At 45.0% G+C, this 17,012-nt stretch overlaps 1 protein-coding gene across 2 annotated transcripts in view; it reads left to right on the forward strand.

Moving 5' to 3' along the window:
- The window catches only part of SLX9 (SLX9 ribosome biogenesis factor), a 50,913-nt gene that overhangs the window by 19,520 nt on the left and 14,381 nt on the right, over positions 1 to 17,012 (forward strand). For both annotated transcript variants that reach the window (XM_035139828.3, XM_088675760.1), the window contains exons 3-4: positions 9,336 to 9,404; positions 10,527 to 10,680. In XM_035139828.3, the coding sequence (XP_034995719.1) occupies positions 9,336 to 9,404; positions 10,527 to 10,680 (223 nt within the window). The remainder of the gene's footprint in view (positions 1 to 9,335; positions 9,405 to 10,526; positions 10,681 to 17,012) is intronic.

Here is a 17,012-nt window from a genome sequence, read left to right on the forward strand (position 1 = left end):
AGTCTCGCTAATTCTGCATAATCCATCATTTTTGTCTGCCACTCTCCAATCGTCGGTAAATCCTGCGCCTTCCATTTTTGGGCTAATAATGTTCTAGCCGCGGTTGTTGCATACAGAAATAATACATTGTCCTCTTTATTAATTTCTTGACCTATCATTCCTAACAAGAATGATTCAGGTTTTTTAGGGAAAGTATATTTAAAAATCTTCTTCAATTCATTATATATCATTTCCCAAAATTCTTTAACCTTATCACATTTCCACCACATATGATAAAAATCTCCTTCCTTCTCCTTACATTTCCAGCACATTCTATTACTCATCCTATACATTTTAGATAATTTTACTGGAGTTAAATACCATCTATATATCATCTTCCAGATATTCTCTTTCAAGGCGGTACATGCGGTAAATTTTAATGTTTGATTCCATAATTTCAACCACATATCATATTCAATATTATGCCCAACAGAATTCCTCATACTTTGAAATTAGCCCTTTGTTATTTTCCATATTGTTTTATTTACCAAATGTCCCTATTCTCTTCTAAAGAAACTATGCCTAATACTTAATGTGAGTATTCACATAACAGAAGTGAAGATGCTTTCTCTGTGCAGCTGCAATAGGAACAGATTTCAGCTTAATGTCATGTCAAGTCAGCTAATCTACTTAGAGCAATTTAGGCAGACACAAGGCCATAATATTCCCAGATTACAACCTTTCATCCCTTCATTATTATTTTAGTGTGAATCTGGTGGGTTATTAGAAGCAAGGTGTGTGTGTGTGTGTGTGTGTGTGTGTGTGTGTAATCCCATTTAATAAAATTTAGGAAATCTGCTCAAGGTCAGCTGTGGGGAATGATTTTCAAACATACCACAAAGTGCTCAGTTTCAATTCTCATTTTATATCTGGTTTATACAGTATTCTTTGTTGCAAGCACAGCCAAACTCCTGTTGCTGCCAGTGGTAGATTGCCAGCCTACTTCAGTCATGCCTTCAAAATAAGAAATACTATATATCAGGTAAATGATATAATAATAATAATAATAATAATAATAATAATAATAATAATAATAGGTAATACCGTGTTTCTCCAAAAATAAGACACCGTCTTATATTTATTTTTCCTCAAAAAAACACACTATGGCTTATTTTCAGGGGATGTCTTATATTTTTCCTCCTCCTCCTGCCACGGCCAGTATTGCTGCTGTGCCTATCACTATGTCTTATTTTCGGGGTATGGCTTATATTCATGCTCTTTCAACTTCAAACTGGGCAGGGTAAACAAAATAGCAGGCAGACAGGAACTTGCAGGAAATAGACACTTAGGTGCTTGAAGAAACAGCACTCACACGTACTCTGAGCAGCTCTCTGCAGCAAGTGGTGAAAATGATTTTAAATGCTTAGGTGTTCTTAATTTGCTGCACCTTGAATGGTGGTTTTTATGATACTGTTTTGATTTGTTTGGGGTGGCATGGGGTGGTTAAATTTTAGTATAATTGTTTCTTGCTTCGTTTCTATTTTTATTATTTTGGTAAGTTAAGCCAACAGTGCGGGGGGGGGGGGGGGGGCTCAGCCAAAAGTGAAACAAAAGAAGTGTCATGGTCAAGTGAAGTCTGACCAGAGCAGAATACTTACTTCCCTTGATCTAGATGCTATACTCCTATTGATGCAGCCCAGAATTGCATTGGCTTTTTTAGCTGCTGCATCACACTGTTGACTCATGTCAAGTTTGTGGTCTACCAAGACTCCTAGATCCTTTTCACATGTACTGCTCTCAAGCCAGGTGTTACCCATCCTGTATTTGTGCCTTTCATTTTTTTTTGCCCAAGTGTAGTACTTTACATTTCTCCCTGTTAAAATTCATCTTGTTTGCTTTGGCCCAGTTCCCTAATCTGTTAAGGTCATTTTGAAGTGTGATCCTGTCCTCTGGGGTATTAGCCACCCCTCCCAATTTGGTGCCATCTGAAAACTTGCTCAGGATGCCCTCAAGCCCATCATCCAAGTCATTGATAAATATGTTGAATAAGACTGGGCCCAAGACAGGACCCTGTGGCACCCCACTAGTCATTTCTTTCCAGGATGAAGAGGAGCCATTGATGAGCACCCTTTGGGTTTCGTCAGCCAGCTAGTTACAAATCCACTGAATGGTAGCATTGTCTAGCCCGCATTTTACCAGCTTCTTTACAAGGATATCATGAGGCACCTTGTCAAAGGCCTTGCTGAAATCAAGATAGGCTATATCCACAGCATTCCCTTCATCTACCAGGCTTGTAATTCTGTCAAAAAATGAGGTCAGATTAGTCTGACATGACCTATTTTTCAGAAACCCATGCTGACTTTTAGTGATCACAGTGTTCCTTTCTAGGTGCTCACAGACCGTTTGCTTAATGATCTGCTCTAGAATCTTTCCTGGTATTGATGTCAGGCTGACTGGGCGGTAATTGTTTGGGTCCTCTATTTTCCCCTTTTTGAAAAGTCTGCTGGGACTTCGCCTGTTCTCCAGGAATTCTCAAAGATTACTGCCAGTGGTTCTGAAATCACCTCTGCCAGTTCTTTTAATACTCTTGGGTGTAGTTCATCTGGCCCTGGAGACTTGAATACATCTAAACTAGTCATGTTATATGGGATCAATTCCTGTCTGTTACCTCCAAGGATGTGGACAGGCTGCTTGGACGAGTGAAATCGACCACCTGTCTCCTTGATCCTTGCCCATCCTGGCTAATAAAAGCGAGCCGGGAAGGGCTGGGCGATGGGCTCTGCGGGGTGGTGAATGCTTCTCTCTGTGAGGGAGCCTTCCCAGACCCGCTGAAAGAGGCGGTCATTAAACCGCTTCTTAAAAAAACATCTCTAGACCTGGCCAATATCGCCAACTACCACGCAGTCTCAAATTTACCATTCTTGGGCAAGGTGATTGAGCGGGTGGTTGCTGAACAACTCGAAGCACGCCTGGAAAAAGCGGACCATTTGGATCCCTTCCAGTCGGGATTCAGGTCTTACAATGGGACTGAAACTGCCTTTGTTCCGCTGGTTGATGATCTCCGGCGAGCTAGGGACAAAGGTGAGAGCTGTTTCCTAGTTCTGCTGGATCTCTCAGCGACCTTTGACACCATTGATCATAACATCCTTCTGGACCGTCTAGAGGGGCTGGGGGCACTGTCATACAGTGGTTCCGCTCCTTTCTCTGGGGCCGTGTTCAGAAAGTGGTGGTGGGGGATGAGTGTTCAGGCCCCTGGGCACTCACTTGTGGGGTGCTTCAGTGTTCCGTTCTCTCCCCCATGCTTTTTAATATCTATACCGGTATGAAGCTGCTGGGAGAGATCATCAGGAGGCTGGGGCTGGGTGTTCATCAGCATGCAGATGACACCCAGCTCTACCTCTCTTTTAAATCAGAACCAGTGAAGGCGGTGAAGGTCCTGTGTGAGTGCCTGGAGGTGGTTGGAGGATGGATGGCAGCTAATAGATTGAGGTTGAATCCTGACAAGATAGAAGTACTGTTTTGGGGGTCAGGGGGCGGGCGGGTAGGGGGGATTCCCTGGTCCTGAATGGGGTAACTGTGCCCCTGAAGGACCAGGTGCACAGCCTGGGAGTCATTTTGGACTCACAGCTGTCCATAGAGGCACAGGTTAATTCTGTGTCCTGGGCGGCTGTCTACCAGCTCCATCTGGTACGCAGGCTGAGACCCTACCTGCCCGCAGACTGTCTCGCCAGAGTGGTGCATGCTCTGGTTATCTCCCGCTTGGACTACTGCCATGCGCTCTACGTGAGGCTACCTTTGAAGGTGACCCAGAAACTGCAATTAATCCAGAATGCGGCAGCTAGACTGGTGAGTGGGAGTGGCTGCCGGGACCACATAACACCCGTCCTGAGCGAGCTACACTGGCTCCCAGTACGTTTCCGAGCAAAATTCAAAGTGTTGGTACTGACCTTTAAAGCCCTAAACGGCCTCGGTCCTGTATACCTGAAGGAGCGTCTCCAACCCCACCATTCAGCCCGGACACTGAGATCCAGCACCGAGGGCCTTCTGGCGGTTCCCTCGCTGCGAGAAGCCAAGTTACAGGGAACCAGGCAGAGGGCCTTCTTGGTAGTGGCACCCGTCCTGTGAAACGCCCTCCCAGCAGATGTCAAGGCAATAAGTAACTATTTTACTTTTAGAAGACAACTGAAGGCAGCCCTGTTTAGGGAAGTTTTTAATGTTTGATGCTGTATTGTTTTTAATATTTGGTTGGAAGGCACCCAGAGTGGCTGGGGAAACCCAGCCAGATGGGTGGGGTATAAATAATAAACTATCATTATTATTATTATTCCTGCTTTTAATTGTGTTTGTCAGTGTTGTCCTGCACAGAGAGTCATCATTGCAACCAACTAGAGGACGGGAGGACTGGGGGATGTGGTTTAGGGAATCAATAAGTATTGGGCCCTGTGTTCTCATACTCATTTTTCTGAAGAAGATATTTGAAAAGTGTTTCATTCAATATAACGTGTCTTCCAGTCTGTTGTTATTATGGTTACAACTGACACAAATGCTGATGGCATTTTTCTCTGAGATGCCAAGAGGTTGTTACATGGAGCTATTTGACTTTTCCAGGGCCATGTTACTTAAGCAAGGTGTTGCTGGAGGAGAATGACTTCAATTGTTTCTCAAAACACCAGGCCACTTAAAGAAATGAGCATCCCACATGCCTGTTCCTTCTGTAAAATAGGCATGACAGGCATATGACTCTGGCAGCAGGAGTGTCGTCTTCACACAAATCCAGCTCAGCATTGGCAGTGAGATGTACAAAGGAGGAATGGAACACTTTTTTTATTCACCTGCTTTTGATACATAAAAGGCCCTGGAAAAGGAGTGAGGAGTGCCCTGCTAATGAGTAAAAAACAGGTTTGTTTTTTAAAAAAAAGAAAATGCTGTAACGTTGGGGAGTTTATTTACAAGGCTGCTTTATTCTTTTTTTTCTTCTTTTCTTTTCACAAGAATTAATTTCTTTTGCAAATATTGAATAGCACAACTACTTCTAGTCTCCTAGTTGCAGCAGGCTAAGGTTTTTATTCTGTTGCACAATTGTTGTGAAGCACACTGACTTTGCCCTTCACAAATATCTGACTATGCTGGATTAGGATCTATGCTAAAGCCTTCAACGGGGCAGATTATAGCTGAGGTGCACAGCTTGGAAAATCAATATGCTGCTAATGAAAATGCTCTTTCACAGATATTGACTGAAAGAACGGGTAAGCCTTAGCAATCCTCAAATGCCCTCTGTGTGCACATGCTGGCTGTTATAAAAAGAGATATAAGGAAAAGCGGGGCGGGGGGGGGGGGCGGGGAGACACAGAATCCAGAAATAATAGCAGGGGCAGGGGGAATAAAGGATCACGAGATCCTACTCGGTCTCCCTCTCTCTTTTAGGTTTTGGAAAGGGCAATGCAGGGAACTTGTAGGAACTTCCAGACCAACCATTGACCAGTCTAGTTGGGGCTGATGGGAACTGGAGTCAAAGGTCAGAGGTTACTTATCCCTGGGGTAGTGTGTTAACCCTCTCCCTGCACTGGATTGGGGTGTTCAGTTGCATTGCCATAATCTGTCTTCCCTAGCACCCAGCCTTGCTCTCCCCTTTTAAATACAATTACAGTGGTACCTTGCAAGATGAATGCCTCGTGCAACTCGCTAGACAAAAACGTCTTGCGATGTTTCTAGTGACTCGCCAGGCGAAGTTTTCAATGGCCATGCTTCGCAAGACAAAGTTTTTCGGCAGTTTTTTGTTTGTTTTGCCGCGGCAACCCATGCTTCGCAAGAAGAAATTATCGCTAGACGAAGCGACTCACGGCATGAATTAATTTCGTCTTGCGAGGCACCACTGTATTTCTCTGCCCACATGGGGTGCTCCTGAGTAAAGAGAACTCATCTCTTGCTTATGGATAAGCCTTGTTTGGCTGCCCAGCTGGCTGATAGAATCATAGAATCCTAGAGTTGGAAGAGACCACAAGGGTCATCCAGTCCAACCCCCTGCCAATGAATACCTGCCTGTTGGGGTATTCATTGATGCTTTGCATAAAATAATCCTACTGGATTGACTAAACATTCAGCATTTGCCCAACAGTTACAAACTACAAGTTCTTAACTCCTTGCATATCAAAACAAAGTTTACAGTATTTTTTCCCCACCTCAACTGATGAAAATATTTTTTATGTTTTAACTTTATTCTCCTCTTTAACGTTCTTAACATTAAGAACATGCGATGAGATATTAACTGAAATGTGTTTTACATGCAACATTCACTGTGACCAACCTAACACCACAATGTTCAATTTACAAAGCAGAAATGTGTTGTCGTGTGTCATTCAAACCTCTCTTTAGGACTGTCATATTTTCCTCCCTGATAATTTAACGGTTAGTGGGGGAGCAATCCCAGGCACAAGAAACTGGCATAAAGCAAGCTGGTGTCAATTAAACTGGAGTAAAGTAATAATAATAATAATAATAATAATAATAATAATAATATTTATTATTTATACCCCGACCATCTGGCTGGGTTTCCCCAGCCACTCTGGGCGGCTTCCAACAGAAAAATAAAACACAATAATCTAAAAAACATTAAAAGCCTCCCTTAACAGGGCTGCCTTCAGATGTCTTCTAAAAGTCTGGTAGTTGTTTTCCTCTTTGACATCTGTTGGGAGGGCGTTCCACAGGGCAGGCGCCACCACCGAGAAGGCCCTCTGTCTATTTCTCTGCAACTTGGCATCTCGCAACGAGGGAACCGCCAGAAGGCCCTCGGTGCTGGACCTCAGTGTCTGGGCAGAATGATGGAGGTGGAGACGCTCCTTCAGGTATACTGGACCGAGGCCATTTAGGGCTTTAAAGGTAAGCACCAACACTTTGAATTGTGCTCGGAAACGTACTGGGAGCCAATGTAGATCTTTCAAGACCGGTGTTATGTGGTCTTGGCAGCCGCTCCCAGTCACCAGTCTAGCTGCCGCATTCTGGATTAGTTGTAGTTTCCGAGTCACCTTCAAGGGTAGCCCCACATAGAGCGCATTGCAGTAGTCCAAGCGGGAGATAACTAGAGCATGCACCACTCTTGCTAGACAGTCTGCAGGCAGGTAGGGTCTCAGCCTGCGTACCAGGTGGAGCTGATAGACAGCTGCCCTGGACACAGAATTGACCTGCATCTCCATGGACAGCTGTGAGTCCAGAATGACTCCCAGGCTGCGCACCTGGTCCTTCAGGGGCACAGTTACCCCGTTCAGAACCAGGGAATCCTCCACACCTGCCTGCCTCCTGTCCCCCACGAACAGTACTTCTGTCTTGTCAGGATTCAACCTCAATCTGTTAGCCACCAAAGTTAGACAAGAGCCAAACTCTCTTCAGCAGCAGAGCTGCTGCTCTGCCTGAGTTTGGCAGAGGGAAAACAAGCCTTCAGAAGAGTGTTCTGTGCTGGGTTTCTAGGTCACATGACTCAACCGAAGACCTCACCTCTGGTTCTGCCCACCTACCCACGCCACTGGAGTGCCCCTTTGGTGAGGCTTCAACCTGCCCTGGCTCAGCCAGCTTCAGCCGGGATGAGCAAGCCATGTCAACATATGGTACATACGCTGAGCCAGGGACTTAACATCAGAAGCAGTCATTTGTGATGAAAGTTTTCCTAGGGAAACAGGGCCAGAGGTGCCAGCTTGCAAGGGGGATGGCAAGGGCACCAACATCATGTACCTGAGCATCATGCCGCCACCCCTTCCTCCTCCTCTCTTCCGGGAGAAGCTTCCAGGGCTTTGGGAAAGAGGTGCAATACTTTAATACTCCAATTTACTGGGAACATTCAGGGGACTATCCTAGTCCCCCTAGTCCACTGACCACACTGGCCAGTAGGGAGTCATGGAGCTCCATTGCATCCTGCATTGCTCATCTTAGAAGATCTTGCCATAGGATTGCCCCCAAAACATTCTCTGTGTACCATCATGCCATCCGTGCAGGGCATCTTGCAGAGTTTTACAAAAAGGGACAGTTGCTTGCCCTTAAGAAGCTTGCAGTGTGAAAGACAAGATAGAAAGTTATCCTTCTAGGTTAATTTTCGGTAACTTCCGCCCTGATACATCAAGAAACGTGTAGACTTTATATTTCCCCTGTGGACCACCATGCCCTTTCTTGAAGCTTGTAGAACCTAACCCTTCAGGAGGCAGGCCAGTCCCAATTGGCTCTCCCTAGCTAGGCTGCAGAGGTCAGCTCATTGGGGATGAAGACGGGACGGACATTTTGACTCTATTGGGCCACATCCTTATCAGGATCTGCCTTGTGGACCAAAGTGGCAGGTGCGTTCCCATCACAGTGGTTCTGGGTTTAAAATAGCACAAACATAGTGCATTGCCTTGTGTACCTTTTGGATGAACTTGGGCCTAAATATATAGAGAAATTTAATACTAAATTGGCAAGTACTGAGAAGGGGAGCCTCTTTATTCTCTCTGAGGTTTAAATAAGGTTGTTGTTAACATTGCAAGTCTGCTGTTGTAATTGATCCTATAGGTTTGGCATTTATAGCTATATTCTCTCCCAAAGTGCACAATGAGAACAAATGGTTCACTTACGTATTTTCTCACCTCAACATGATCTTTGGAATGTTTTGATGGTTTATACTGCCATGTTCTCTCCTTTCCCTCCCAATTGCCATTTTATGTCTTGTATTTGTGAGCCTGCTTTTGATTTCTGTACAGTGGCTAGCATATTTTAGGCACTTCTATCAATAATAAGAGGGACCCAGGTGGCGCTGTGGGTTAAACCACAGAGTCTAGAGCTTGCTGATCAGAAGGTCGGCGGTTCGAATCCCCGCGACGGGGTGAGCTCCTGTTGCTCGGTCCCAGCTCCTGCCTACCTAGCAGTTCGAAAGCACATCAAAGTGCAAGTAGATAAATAGGGACCGCTCCGGCGGGAAGGTAAACGGCGTTTCTGTGCGCTGCTCAGGTTCACCAGAAGCGGCTTTGTCATGCTGGCCACATGACCCGGAAGCTGTCTGCGGACAAACGCCGGCTCCCTCGGCCTATAGAGCAAGATGAGCGCCGCAACCCCAGAGCCGGACACGACTGGACCTGATGGTCAGGGGCCCCTTTACCTTTACCTTTATCAATAATAAAGGATAGTGATGACAGATTTACTCTTTTGAATGCCATTCACTTATGGTTACATAGAATTATATTACCCTCAACACCTTACCGTTTTGCTTTGTTTTGTTTTTACGTTTGAAATATATATAAATAATGTTCTTACCTGTATGAGCAGGTACTGTTTGCTTTCAGGGACATACAGGATAAATGACCGAGGGAAAGCATTACTTTTTCATCTGTTTGATTTTTCAGGTGAAGATGAAAAGGTACTTTTGCCTAAGAAAGAAAAAATGAAGCTGCGAAAAGAGAGGTGGTTGCAAAGTAAGTCTAATTTTGATGAATCCTGTTTTCATAGAAGACAACCAACCCCTCAATGCTTAGACTTTTACGCCCGGCTTTCTCAGGGAAGGCAAGCGGGGGACACGTAGCCCGCCCACTTGCCAAACTAAAACCAAAAAAAGATGCAGTTTCAGCCACTAGAATCACAGGTAGAATGGCTCTGTCCTTAGAAAGATTTCATAGGAAAAGAATTCAGAATCGGGTCTGTCTATCTAAGCTTCATTTTTGGAAAGCTTTGAAGTAATGCAACTTCATAGTTCTGGACCAGAAAAAGGAGTACTGGTGATCCACAATGCATGTTCTCTCCAGCCAAGAGAGCCCATCCGAGGTGAAGTATACACACAAGGGTCTGAAAAGGCAAACGTTAACAGGGCAGCCCAAAGAGCCAAGGATGTGGTGAATTCCAGCTCCAAAGAGTCCAATGAAGGGCTGAAGAGATCTAACAGCATTGAAAGGATTGTATCTTCTGAATCACTTCTGAATCCGTAGAATCTTCTCTTACTTTCGAGCTGAACCATTCATACTAAGAAGATCAGAGGAACACTGGGACCTCTTTGAATCTACATGATAGTGGGTTCAAAATGGACATATTTGGCTTAACCACCCCCCTTCTCTCTCTCTTTGCTGGATGTTACAGCAGAACGGGTAAAGTTCATTAACTCCTGGTTTTATGCTGTTCACTCAGGTAAGTTATGCCAGAGCCTAGATAGCTCCCTTTGGTGCTCCGATGCCATGTGACTCCTTTTGTTCAGTTCTGTAAGCCCCAACCCTGGCTGACTGAATATTTCCAGTGACCAGGCTGGGGCACTGCATTCCTCCCTCTCCTATTTCACTCTAGCATTGTGGCAGAAATAATGTTATTGCCCCAAATAATATTTCAGCTAGTAATTAGTCAGTTACCCTCATGAGTCAAGCAAAATATTTTTTCCTAAAGAAAGAATGATAGAACTATGACAGGACCCTGTAGTTAATAAAAATGGACTTGAAACAGACTTCATAGACATGGACTTTAAAAAGTGGTAAAGACATTTTAAAGATTCAATTAACGGAATTTAAAATATACTCGCTTAACAATTGTTTCTCCCTCCTGCCCCTGTTTTTCAGAAATAGAAAATATCAAGCTAGCAAAACAACAGCAAAAAGCAGAAGCAAAGCGAAAAGCTACCCCGGTAGTTGGAGATATGCATCCTTTGATGGACGCTCTGCCTGAGCTCTCAGCCCTGGGAGCTGTTAGCAAGTTCTGCAGACATCCTAAAACGTAAGTGTAAGTGCTGCACACACAATTTAGATAAGCTGAGGTGGTAAACAGACTTTGAAATTGGAACCCTTGCTTGTTAAATTAGGGTCTAAAAGCATGAAGTTATTTTAAATCTTAATTTTTTAGATTCATTGTTGTTGTTTAGTCATTTAGTCGTGTCTGACTCTTTGTGACCCCATGGACCAGAGCACGCCAGGCACTCCTGTCTTCCACTGCCTCCCGCAGTTTGGTCAAACTCATGTTCGTAGCTTCGAGAACACTGTCCAACCATCTTGTCCTCTGTCGTCCCCTTCTCCTAGTGCCCTCAATCTTTCCCAACATCAGGGTCTTTTCTAGGGATTCTTCTCTTCTCATGAGGTGGCCAAAGTATTGGAGCCTCAGCTTCAGGATCTGTCCTTCCGGTGAGCACTCAGGGCTGATTTCCTTCAGAATGGATAGGTTTGATCTTCTTGCAGTCCATGGGACTCTCAAGAGTCTCCTCCAGCACCATAATTCAAAAGCATCAATTCTTCGGCGATCAGCCTTCTTTATTGGACTGGCATAATGCTGGCATATTGACCTTAACAGCATCATCTTTTAAAAATTTAAATAGTTCAGCTGGAATATCATCACTTCCACCTGCCTTGTTATTAGCAGTGCTTTCTAAGGCCCATTTGACTTCACTCTCCAAGATGTCTGGCTCAAGGTCAGCAACCACACTACCTGGGGTGTACGAGACCTCCATATCTTTCTGGTATAATTCCTCTGTGTATTCTTGCCACCTCTTCTTGATGTCTTCTGCTTCTGTTAGGTCCTTTCCACTTTTGTCCTTTATTATGGTAGTCTTTGTACGAAGTGTTCCTTTCATATCTCCAATTTTCTTGAACAGATCTCTGGTTTTTCCCATTCTGTTGTTTTCCTCTATTTCTTTGCATTGCTCATTTAAGAAGACCCTCTTGTCTCTCCTTGCTATTTTTTTTGAAATCTGCATTCAATTTCCTGTATCTTTCACTATCTCCATTGCATTTTGCTTGCCTTCTCTCTCCCGCTATTTGTAAGGCCTCATTGGACAGCCAATTTGCTTTCTTGCATTTCCTTTTAATTGAGATGGTTTTCGTTGCTGCCTCCTGTATAATGTTACTAGCCTCCGTCCATAGTTCTTCAGGCACTCTGTCCACCAAATCTAAATCCTTAAACCTGTTCCTCACTTCCACTGTGTATTCATAAGGGATTTGATTTAGATTGTGTCTTACTGGCCCAGTGGTTTTTCCTACTTTCTTCAGTTTAAGCTGGAATTTTGCTATAAGAAGCTGATGATCTGAGTTACAGTCAGCTCCAGGTCTTGTTTTTGCTGATTGTATAGAGCTTCTTCATCTTTGGTTGCAGAGAATATAATCAATCTGATTTCGATGCTGCCCATCTGGTGATGTCCATGTGTATAGTTGTCTCTTGTGTTGTTTGGAAAGTGTGTTTGTGATGACCAGCTTATTCTCTACTAGTGTCATTCAGCCCGCTTAATAAATGGGCGCTAGAACATTCGCCCTTTTTCGATGGCAGTGGCGCGTGGGGGGCTTTTATTCCTTGTCTAATTGATTGTTCCTTCCCCCCTCCCTTTGATCCTTAATTTATCCCTAATTTTCTGCCCCCCATTCCCAAACCCCAAGCCAAAGTCCCCCCCTTTTTTTACCTTTACAGCTCGGCTGGGGGGTGCGGGGGGTATTTCTTCCTTTACCCCCTCCGAAGCTTGTGTTTGGAGTGCGGATCCCTCCCCACCCTGTTTTCGCGCACTTTTTGCGCCTGCCGTTTGGTTCCTAATTTTTCCCCATCAATAGCGCTGCTGCTGCCAGGGCCCAGTGGCCGAATTCTGGCTCCTGGACGGCCCGGGCAGCTGCTCCGGGTTGTACGCCCAGTTTTTCGGGGGTGGTGGCTCCCGCTACTTTTGTTGGCCTCCGCGGCTGTTTTTCAGTCGCCTGGTGCGTCCGGGAGGGAGCTTTGCCCTCCGGGGGGCTTGCGCCCGCCCCAGCACTTTCTGAGGGTCCCGCGGTTGGCGCTGAGGATTCGGTGGCCTCCCCGCGCCTTTCCTGGCCGTTCCAGCCCAGCGGGGGTCTCCCGGTTGCTTGCGCTGTTTGGGCCTCAATTTTGGGCCTGTTAGTGAGGAGAAGCCGGGGCCTCGATTTTTTGGTCGTCCCGGCTTCCTCCTCAGGCCCTTGGGCACGTTGAGAGAGGGCCTGCCCTGCTTAGGGGCCTTGCTGCCTGCTCCTGCCTTCCACCTGGTGGCCTCTGTTTTAACTGCTTATTGAACCAGTGCAGGGCAGAGGGGTGGGGGTGGGGTGGGGAGAGTGTGTTTGTGTGTGTGTGTGTGTGTGTGTGTGTGTGTGTGTGCGTGCAGTCTCTGCGTCCAATCCCTGTGTCCCTGGGGCACATGCTCAGTAGCGTGAAAAACGGGACACACGGAATCTGGATGCAGAAACACAGGGACTTTATTATATAGGATTAGCCTTTGCCCTGCTTCGTTTTGAACTCCAAGGCCAAACTTGCCAGTTGTTCCTTTTATCTCTTGATTCCCTACTTTAGCATTCTAATCTATAATGAGAAGAACATCCTTCTTTGGTGTCATTTCTAGAAGGTGTTGTAAGGTATATTCATTAGGGTTATAGAAATATGGCTACTATATACAGTGGTGCCTTGGTTCTCAAACTTAATGCATTCCGGGAGATTGTTTGACTCCCGAAACTGTTCAAAAACCAAGGCACGGCTTCCAATTGGCCGCAGATTTGTGGCGTTCGGGAGCCAAAATGTACGAGTACCAAGGCGTTTGAAAACCAAGGTACGATTGTATAGCAAAGTAAATCCTGGTGGAGTCCTTCCATTCCACTTTTTACTAGCTGACACTGAAAGTCTTAGTGATTGATTTCTTGCGCCATTTGAGAATCTTCTCTTATTTGAATAGTCACATTAACTGCCCCAGGAAGCCATGGAAACCTTTGAAGGCAAAGGAGAAAAGAAAATTAGTTATGATGATAAGTATTTGAAGAGCAAGATTTTCAGTCACTGAGCACTGAACTTGATGCTTAGAAAATATTTGCAAGTGAGTGCCAAGCGGGTACAATGAAGTTGCTCTACATCCACACAAGGTTTTCATTAAAAGTTCACATGCCTATGATCTTGTCTCAGAGCAGGAGTTCCACTGACCTCTCAGTTCCTAATTCTTTTTACTTTATAAATAGGAGCTAAAATTAAATTCTCGTCACAGATGCATGTTTCTTAAGAACATATTTTATTGTAAGCTTTAGAATTGGCGTGTGAGAGGCTTTTGCCTTCCTGGTGTTGTGCTCCATCAGCCTTAGAGAGCTTGCTCAATGATCAGGGATGGTGGAAATCTGGCAACATCTGGAATGACACGGGTTCTTCAGCCCTGCTCTAAAATGTCTTGTTGTCAAACTTGGTTTAGGCATTTAGCCGTTCTGGAGTCTTCAGTTGTGTGGCTTTCTTCCTGTTGTGACTCTTTAAGAGATACTTTGTCTAAGAAACCTGTGTTAGACACTCTGTCTAACAATTCCAGTTTCCCACAGGGCTCAACAGGACTTACTTCCCTGCTTGAAAAGATGTTTAGGACTTCTGCTCAAAGCACTGTTGGTATGGGAAAGTCTTGCTTCCTTTGATTTACCACAGAATAAGGCATTTTAGTATTGACATTTTCAGATTGACATTTTCAGTGGTTGTGTGAATTCGCTCATGTTTTTTGATAGCTTTTTTCCCAGTGGGAAAAAATTCAGAAACCTTTCAAATCTAATGGATTGTTGCTTACAATTTACAGCTGTCTGAGTTATTTTGTTTATATCCCCTCTCATTTGCTTTCATGATTAAAACCTATTTTGAATAGGATAAGTTCTTATCTTTGGTTATTTGTTATACTTTTCATTACAATGTTAATATTACAAAAATGGTATGTTAATACTTAAAAAGAAGAGAAAACAAGAAATATAATACAGAAAAAACATGTATACAGAAAAAACATAATACAGAAAAAACATGTAGCAGGACCTTGTCTTCAAAGTTATTGTTTGATAAATGTATAAACAAAGACTGTCTCTCAGAAAACCTAGCAACTGGTTTCCTAAAATAACTCATTTTTGAGACGTCAACTTACACCAAAAAAAGTTTGCTTGTTTTTTGTCTGCTTTGTGTTGGATTCCCTCTGGGAATTGTGTTACTGTTGGCTAACTTAGAAACAGTTCAGACACTTTAAGCCAGTAGATCCAGGGTATCGTAATTTATTTTTATTTATTGCATTTATATTTTGCCTTTTCTCCAAGGATCTCAAAGTGCCATACATGTTGCTTCCTTACAACAGTAACTGGCTTAGGCCACCCAAGGAGTTCCTGGCCAAGAGCGGATTTAAAGCCTGGTCCCTCAGGTCACAGTCCAACACGTTAAGCACTACTGCACATGGGCTCAGGGCAGTAGACCTCTTTCAGCTTGAGGACCACATCCCCTGCTGGTCAACCTTGCAGAGGCCACATGCCTGTGGGGGTGGGGCCAGAGGCAAAACATCATCTTTGCACAGGAGGCGAAATGCTTCCGTTGCATTTCAAGAACACATTCCAGGCAGCTGAAACCCCCAAGCAGGAGAGGCCAGAGGGTGTGGGGCTGAGGGGCAATCTGGCCTTGGGAGAGTCCCCACGGTCAGCTAGAGAAGCCTGGAAAGCCATGTTGGCCCCTTAGTCAGAGAGTCCTCACCCCTGTGGTGGGGACTTAAAGAACGGCAGCAATCCTTCCTCTAATGTGCATTTGACGTGTGTTATTCCAGCCATGCACAGCTGTAGGCAGGCTGGTTAAAACTCTGCAAGTCAAGCTCCAAGCAAGGCAGCTTAGCTGGAAATAATAATATTAATAATAATAATAATAATAATAATAATAATAATAATAATTCTTTATTATTTATACCCCGCCCATCTGGCCGGGTTCCCCCAGCCACTCTGGGTGGCTTCCAACAAAATATTAAAATACAGAAATCCATCAAACATTAAAAGCTTCCCTAAACAGGGCTGCCTTAAGATGCCTTCTAAAGGTCTGGTAATTGTTATTCTCTTTGACCTCTGGTGAGAGGGCATTCCACAGGGTGGGCGCCACTACCGAGAAGGCCCTCTGCCTGGTTCCCTGTAACTTGGCTTCTCGTATTGAGGGAACCGCCAGAAGGCCCTCGGCGCTGGATCTCAGTGTCCGGGCAGAACGATGGGGGAGGAGACGCTCCTTCAGGTATACTGGACCGAGGCCGTTTAGGGCTTTAAAGGTCAGCACCAACACTTTGAATTGTGCTCGGAAACGTACTGGGAGCCAATGTAGGTCTTTCAGGACCGGTGTTATGTGGTCTCGGCGGCCACTCCCAGTCACCAGTCTAGCTGCCGCATTCTGGATTAATTGCAGTTTCCGGGTCACCTTCAAAGGTAGCCCCACGTAGAGCGCATTACAGTAGTCCAAGCGGGAGATAACCAGAGCATGCACTACTCTCGTGAGACAGTCCGCGGGCAGGTAGGGTCTCAGCCTGCGTACCAGATGGAGCTGATAGACAGCTGCCCTGGACACAGAATTGACCTGCGCCTCCATGGACAGCTGTGCACAGTTCCATTCAGGACCATTCAGGACCAGGGAGTCCTCCACGCCTGCCCGCCTCCTATCCCCCAAGAACAGTACTTCTGTCTTGTCAGGATTCTAAGGGCAACCCAAGCAGACCTGGCGCAAAAATATTTCTCAAGCTCTTGGGCTTGATTGGAGCTTGACTTGTGCAGTTTTAACTGTGCATGCCATTCTTTAAGTCTTGGCACATCTGCTCTGGGAGTGCTGAGAATGCTCTTGTGTCCCTCACCCACTAGCGGGGGGGTGGGGGTGGCAAGGAAGTGACTCTAGGTAAAAGCATGACAGGAACACTACAGGTTTAATTTTTCAAAGGGTGGAAACTCTCCCCCCCCCCCGCCGCCTTTCAGATTGACACAAACCCTATTCAGTTTCTCAAGGATGCTCCAGAAATGATTGTGCTAAACAGTCATGAAAAGGAATGAACTTCAGAATGAAATGGTCAGAATCATTTTAATGTGGGCAAGGGTGGGGAGAGATGTTTAAGGTTCATAACCAAGCCTAGAGGCTCAAATAAAATTTTTATATTCCACATTGAATTCTTTTATTTCGAAGCAGCTACAAGTTAGTTCAAAGTCTAGGAAATGGTTGCTGCTCTTTCTTGTGGTAAATCCACTTTGCAGTTCCTCCTTTGTGCAGGGGCTGTTCTGGTTGCTCAGTCTGAATCTGTTGCATGTGCTATTTAATCAGCACAATTTTTTAGAGGATTACGGTTATTG

The sequence above is a fragment of the Zootoca vivipara genome, chromosome 1 (assembly GCF_965207765.1).
Source record: "Zootoca vivipara chromosome 1, rZooViv2.hap1.1, whole genome shotgun sequence".
NCBI classification, from domain to species: Eukaryota; Metazoa; Chordata; class Lepidosauria; order Squamata; family Lacertidae; genus Zootoca; species Zootoca vivipara.